Source organism: Zingiber officinale, chromosome 3A (genome assembly GCF_018446385.1).
Source record: "Zingiber officinale cultivar Zhangliang chromosome 3A, Zo_v1.1, whole genome shotgun sequence".
NCBI classification, from domain to species: Eukaryota; Viridiplantae; Streptophyta; class Magnoliopsida; order Zingiberales; family Zingiberaceae; genus Zingiber; species Zingiber officinale.
The window spans coordinates 135,429,566-135,436,661 of NC_055990.1; the positions used below are offsets into that span (position 1 = coordinate 135,429,566).

The 7,096-nt window shown below is 36.9% G+C and overlaps 1 protein-coding gene across 1 annotated transcript; it reads left to right on the top strand.

Annotated features, from left to right (window-relative positions):
• Positions 1 to 2,875: 2,875 nt before the first annotated feature.
• On the top strand, positions 2,876 to 5,944 carry LOC122052510 (protein DETOXIFICATION 42-like). The gene is made up of 12 exons (XM_042614057.1): positions 2,876 to 3,218; positions 3,287 to 3,408; positions 3,483 to 3,877; positions 4,250 to 4,385; positions 4,457 to 4,553; positions 4,631 to 4,731; positions 4,812 to 4,975; positions 5,058 to 5,129; positions 5,215 to 5,331; positions 5,409 to 5,504; positions 5,569 to 5,690; positions 5,804 to 5,944. Exons 1-12 carry the CDS (start codon positions 2,983 to 2,985, stop codon positions 5,844 to 5,846), a joined length of 1,701 nt encoding a protein of 566 aa, XP_042469991.1. The 5' UTR covers positions 2,876 to 2,982; the 3' UTR covers positions 5,847 to 5,944.
• Positions 5,945 to 7,096: the final 1,152 nt, after the last annotated feature.

Sequence of the window (7,096 nt, forward strand, 5' to 3'; positions counted from 1 at the left end):
AAAGTACCTTAACATGCCAAACATATCTCTAAAGTGACAGTGGAAGCTTTCGCTATACGATCTTCTGGTTGTCCATGCCCGGTGTCAGCGACACTAACTCCTAAAAGGATGTTGATGGATATCAGAGAGGGTATGCTGCTAGGCCGAGCGAGTTGGCCGCTAGGTCGGAACTTCACTATTCTTGCATCCTGTTTGCTTGGCCGGAACTCCACTATTTTGTGTCGTGTCCACTTGGCCGAAATTCTACTCTACCTATCGAGTCCTGCTGGTTGGCCGAGCAGGGTAGCCGTTCAACCCGACTTCAGCACATCGTCTCCTCCTCCGTCCGACGCCCAATAATTCATTGAGCGTCGATCATTTGACATCTCCTCGTGTCGAAGGCGGGATCGGATCGGGACCTTCTTCCCCCAGTCGGGCATGCTCGCCCGACCGACCGATGCTATTTGCGCGTTGACCACCTTGACTTTGACCTCCACCGTGGTCGCTATCCTCCACGGGGGTGAGACCCCTCCTTATTACCGCATCAATTAACATTAATTATTTATGGGTCTCATAATCTACTCAATTATCTTAAAATTATATTATATTAAATAAATATATTTTAGAATATTGAAATTATTATTAATATTTTTAATAATAATCTTACTTTCTAAAATTATTAATATTTTTAAAATTTTAATTTTTTAATAAATAAAATTCAAAAAAAAAAAAACCACACACACGTGGAGTGGAGTGGGCCAACGTGTGTTGCTTGAACGCGTTCAATTCTTTGAACACTTTTAAGTGGAGGGGTGTTATAACACTCTCCGCAACATATGTTAACATCACGAGATATTATAACATCCTTATTAACAGAGCATTACACATGCTCTAATACAATTAATTGTGTTGGGACCCAAGATGTTTATCTAATACAATTAAATGGAGGTAGACCCTACTTGAAATCATATTCGTATAAATCTTATGTTAATTCCAATAGAATGTGGGATTGTCTTCGCTACATAATCATATGGGTAAGATATTTCCCTGTGACACAAATACACAGAATAACAAATTGATTTTACAGGTGCAAGTCTACTTTTTGAAGAAAATCCAAAATCTATGTAATATACGAGAGAAATTGAAATTCTAATTAAACAAATTGATTTTACAAAAGCTTCTTAATCTGTCTTAACAAAATATAGAATTTACCTATCATATATTTATTATATTAATATTTTTTTTATCTCTCCGTGTTGGCTAAAGATGGGTTGACTGGGCATTAGAAGGGAACGAATCATCTTTTTACCTATTATATTAATATTTTTTTATTAACACATTTATATTCATTTTAATATTATTTGTGAGTTCACGGCCATTCATTATTTATAGATACGGTTGACCTAAGCTGATCCGTGCACTTAAACATATGTTTTTTTTTAAAATTTTATTTATTAACTGTATTCAAGAATTAAATGATATAACATCTATACATTAACAACAATGTGCAGATTGCAAGTTTTCATCCATCGATCCTTGACTACAATATATTTATAAGAATTTTTTTTTTCAATGAAATGTATATTCATGAGATATTGAATTTCTGGATCACTCGTTATAAGTGTTTCTCTATTTATTTATAGCCGATGAAAAATTTTCTTGAAGCAGGATTGATCGTCCCATGGTATAAAAGACAATTACTCACCTCTAAGTCAACATGAAAGAGATAAATTATTAGTGACTACTAACTTTATACAATTGAATAACGTATAGAAAGATTAGATATCCGATTATTAGTCAAAATTTGACCCTACATCTTATGATGATAATACTGTCATGTGCAAATCAATTATTTATCTTGAGAGAATAGGATCATGCACCCCAAATTTAATATTATCTGGTTCAACAAAGAGAAAAGGAGAAAAAAACCTTCGTGCAAGTTTTAGTCTCTCACATCTTTCGGAATAAATTTAAGTATTTTTAATCAGATTATGTAAAAATGATTTTAATTAAATATAAGTATTTTTTAATCGAATGGTAATAAATTTTTATATAAAATTATTATATATATATATATATATATATATATATATATATATATATATATATAAATCGAATTAAATTAATTTATTTTAACGTGCAGTAGGTGAACTAATTAATTTTGGGGTGATGAGGTCCATTAAAATTGTTTGTATCGATTATTAAAATAAATTAGAAAAGATTACAGTAGATTGAGCATTCTTAAACTAACTATGCATTTAGAAAAATTTATGCCTTAATTTGTTAAAAATTAATTCTTAAATGCCGGAGAAATTGAGAAGACCATCTTCGCTACACCATTGGTCAGGGCTCAAAATCGGTTTCTTCAAAGTTCAAACTTAATGAAGTCATTCGTATGAAAACAAGACTTGGGAGAAGGACAAAGCTAGCGCTGGTGGCTGTCGTATGGTTGAAGAAAAAGGTCGCACAGGTCAACAAATGACAAACAAAATAATTAAATAATTAACCCCAGTTCCTGCCATCGCTTCCTTGCCTTAGCCACAGCGACGCTGTCAAATCGAAACCTAACCGAATCACCATCAGCAATTTGGCAATTGCCATGTGGTTGATTAATTTAACCCTCCTCCTAATTAATCAACTTTAGGTTGGGACGTACGTTGAGGTCGTATCTGGTGCCATCGCTCACTAATCTTGGAATTCACGTCCGTCGATCTCTGCTGCTGCTGCAACCTGCAGATTCATCTTCCTCGCCACCGACAAAAAATGTGGTGGCGCCACGAGGTGGCATCAACCAGGGAAGGCTCCATGCCGTGAAGGCACGCTGCTGTGCCTGCAACCCTTTGCCGTACCGTGCTGTGCCAGGTATTAACTAACGCGCGCGAGATGCCTAATCAAGCGCGCAAATTAAACACTCCGTCTTTCCTGGAAAGCTGCATGGAGCTGTAGAGCTATAAATAGTTACTTCCTCTTCTTGAACTGTCAGTCCCCCTCACCGCCAGAGGAATGGAGCCAGTCGAAGGCCCCGACGTCGAATCCGAAAAGAGCATTTCCTTGGAAGACAACGTCAGCGGCCAACCGGCGCCGGAGGAAGCTGCGACGGCGACAGTTCTATATGTTGCAACGAGCACTCAGGATCAAGAAACTGAGGAGGATGAAGAAGAAGAAGAAGAAGAAGAGACACCGTCCGCGTTAGGCAAACCAAGGAAAACTGGGCTTCATATCTTCTTTCTAGATTTAAGGTAATCGATCAACTGCTTGCGTTTCCTAATTTCTTTACGTTAATGGCGGGTGAACGATTCATTAACAGGAGTGTGTTCAAGCTGGATGATCTTGGATCAGAGATTCTGCGCATTGCAGTCCCTGCAGCATTGGCTTTGGCGGCTGATCCACTTGCTTCTCTAGTGGACACTGCGTTCATTGGCCGATTAGGTACGGGCCAGCGGGGTTATGATCGATTCACGTGTAACAGGATGCATATCGCTCATGCATATATAATTTTGCAGGTTCTGTTGAGATTGCTGCGGTAGGAGTGTCTATAGCCATCTTCAACCAGGCGTCCAAGATCTGCATCTACCCTCTCATCAGTGTGACGACCTCGTTCGTAGCAGAGGAAGATGCCATCATGAGTAAAAGCATGGAGGAACGGAAGGTCCAAGATCCGGAAAAGGCTTCTCCCGGATCAGATACTAAGCCGCCTCCTGTTGCAGATTCAGAGAACGCAGGGAGCAGCAGCACATCGCATGCTGCTGCTTCTGCTTGCAAAAGATATGGAAAGAAGAAGAAATACATTCCATCAGTCACCTCGGCATTGATCGTTGGAGGAGTGCTCGGTCTTTTCCAAGCCATCTTCCTCATTTTTGCAGCAAAATTGGTGCTGAGGATCATGGGTGTAAAACCTGTAAGTCGATTCATCACTGACGAGCACACATATAATATACTAATTAATTAAGACAAAGTTTGCCATCAGAACATGCGTCGGCCATGAATGATGAGCTTCATATTAAAATACAAAAGAGGTACCTTCCAAGTTCATTCCGGACAAGAAATCTTATTTATTTGCTTTTGACGACAAACACTCACACTCAACGTGGCGAGAAGGAACAGGAAAGCTGTTTCAGCTATATATTTAATTATTCAGATTACTCTTTCGAGATCTTTTAATCAAAACCAAGACCTACATTTTTTTTTTCTCCTTAAATCTTCTTCAAAGATCATAAATAAATAAGTAAAACATAACCATGCCAAGAAATTGCTACTCTATGTGAAACAGGGGTCTCCTATGCTGTCTCCTGCTCTGAGGTACTTGACACTGAGGTCACTCGGTGCTCCTGCTGTGCTCTTATCTTTGGCAATGCAAGGTGTTTTCCGGGGATTCAAGGACACAAAAATTCCTCTTTATGCGACTGGTTAGTTGTTAAATCTCACAAATATCTCACAGGAGTCACTTAACATGCAACATGTCAATTTCTATCTGCAGTTGCGGGGGATGCTGCAAACATCATCCTCGATCCGATTTTGATGTTTGTTTTCCATATGAACGTCAGTGGTGCAGCCATTGCCCATGTTATTTCTCAGTAACCATCAATCTCATCTCCTGTTCTGATCGATCCCTTTTACTGTCGGCATATTCAAAATGTTGGTCCTCTTGCAGGTACCTCATAACCCTGATACTGCTTTGTAGACTAGTGCAGAAGGTTGATGTTGTGCCACCGAGTGTCAATGCCCTCAAGTTTAGTCGTTTTCTCAGATGTGGTAAGAATCTTAAACTCAACTTCTCGATTGCTTAAATGAGTAAATCCATTCAGAGCAGTCCTTCGTTTTGTGGGTTCAAGGTTTTCTGCTTCTTGCAAGAGTAATAGCAGTAACATTCTGCGTCACACTCGCTGCATCCCTGGCTGCACGCCAAGGACCAACTCCAATGGCCGCCTTCCAGATTTGCTTGCAGCTTTGGCTGTCGACGTCTCTGCTCGCCGATGGATTGGCTGTTGCCGGGCAGGTTGGGTAGAGAGATAATTAAGGCATTCACCTTTTGTTGTCCCTGTGAAATTGATCGTATATATGATCTTTGCACTTTGCAGGCAATACTAGCCACTTCATTCACGAAGTCAGATCATCACAAAGTTGTTTTTGCGACAGCTCGTGTATTGCAGGTACCTAAAAAGATCTTCTCCAGTCGATTTGTTCAGTATTTATGAAGGGAATTCTGCTTATCAAGAAATTTGCTGCAAACTTCAGCACAGTGTAGTGTTGGGGTTAGCTCTCTCGCTAGTGCTTGGAGTAGGGATACGATTCGGTTCAGGAATATTTACCAAAGATATCGAAGTGCAGAAACTGATCCACAAAGCTATTCCAGTATGAATCGTTATCTGAAACAACAAGCTGACTGCATATTGTTGCTATTGATCTTGACATGGTTTCTCCTTGTGCAGTTTGTTGCTGGAACACAAACAATCAACTCGGTGGCCTTTGTATTCGATGGCATCAATTTTGGAGCCTCTGATTACACATTTGCAGCTTATTCTATGGCAAGTCCTTTGATTTATGCTTTCAATGTGTAAATTTTTATGTTGATGAAATCATATAATTCAGGTTGGTGTGGCTGCTGTTAGTATTCCCTCTCTGATATACCTTGCTCCAGCTCATGGGTTCATGGGAATCTGGATAGCACTATCCATCTACATGGCCATCAGGATGCTTGCATCTACCTGGAGGTATAAAAGATTAAAATTGAGATTGTTTTTATTGCAGAAAAAACCAAAAAAAAAAAAAAACAAAAAAGGAAATGAAATCGGCACTTTATTTCTTCTTTTTCATCTTTGTGCAGGATGGGAGCAGCAAGGGGGCCATGGGAGTTTCTGAGGAGATGATTTTCTTGATAACGTGACTTTTGTTTGAGCATTTACTTTCCCTGTTAGAGAACAGTTGTATAATAAATAAAATAATAGATATGCTTTAGTTTTTATAATTCCATGCATACCCGTTGTTATGTGAGAAAATTTCCTAAATATAATTTTAACTTTAATGTAATATCCATCTTTAAAAAAATTTATTTTCACTCCTTGCATATAAAATTTTATTTATTTCAATTCTCTCATACAAACATCATTACCTAATTAATGATCTTGACATGGGTTCATAGGAATCTGGATAGCACTATCCATCTACATGGCCATCAGGATGCTTGCATCTACCTGGAGGTATAAAAGATTAAAATTGAGATTGTTTTTATTGCAGAAAAACCAAAAAAAAAAAAAAAAAAAGGAAATGAAATCGGCACTTTGTTTCTTCTTTTTCATCTTTGTGCAGGATGGGAGCAGCAAGGGGGCCATGGGAGTTTCTGAGGAGATGATTTTCTTGATAACGTGACTTTTGTTTGAGCATCTACTTCCCCTGTTAGAGAACAGTTGTATAATAAATAAAATAATAGATATGCTTTAGTTTTTATAATTCCATGCATACCCGTTCCTATTTGAGTAAATTATAGAAAAATCTCTAAATATAATTTCAATTTTGCATGTAATCTATATCTTTAAAAAAAAATTATTTTCATTCCCTTCGTATAAAATTTTATTTATTTCAACTCTCTTATATAAATATTATTATCTAATTACCTCTCATATTTTTTAGGTATAAAAAATCTAAAAATAAGTATAATTTTTCTTAAATTCAGTACTTTAAATTAACATTAAGTATATTTTGTATCAAATTGAATATGTTTTTTTTTCCTCTTAATATAATTTCTCTTAAATTCAGCATGATTTAAAAAAAATCTAGTATATTTTTATTCAATTGAGATGAAAAAAGAGTTGTACTCAATTTAATAGAAAATATACTAGATTCTAGTTTAATGTACTAAATTTAAGAGGAATTATACTCATTTTTAGACTTTTATACCTAAAAAAATAAGAGGGGCAATTAGACAAATTGATATCTATTATGTTTGGTTAAGGAGTGGAAAATTGAGCACAGTTTTTTCCCCGCTTAATAGAATTCTTCCTAAATTCAACATCATTTAAAGAGAATCTAGTATATTTTCCATCCAATTGAGATAGAAAAAGAGTCCTACTCAATTTAATAGAAAATATACTAGATTCTAGTTTAATATGCTAAATTTAAG

What these genes read in the sequence shown, in the direction of transcription:
- LOC122052510 (XM_042614057.1), top strand. Translation starts at nt 2,983, where the DNA reads ATGGAGCCAGTCGAAGGCCCCGACGTCGAATCCGAAAAGAGCATTTCC. An exon ending in TGCGTTCATTGGCCGATTAG is followed by an intron (nt 3,409 to 3,482) that starts GTACGGGCCAGC and finishes ATAATTTTGCAG; the next exon opens with GTTCTGTTGAGATTGCTGCG. An exon ending in CATTTGCAGCTTATTCTATG is followed by an intron (nt 5,505 to 5,568) that starts GCAAGTCCTTTG and finishes CATATAATTCAG; the next exon opens with GTTGGTGTGGCTGCTGTTAG.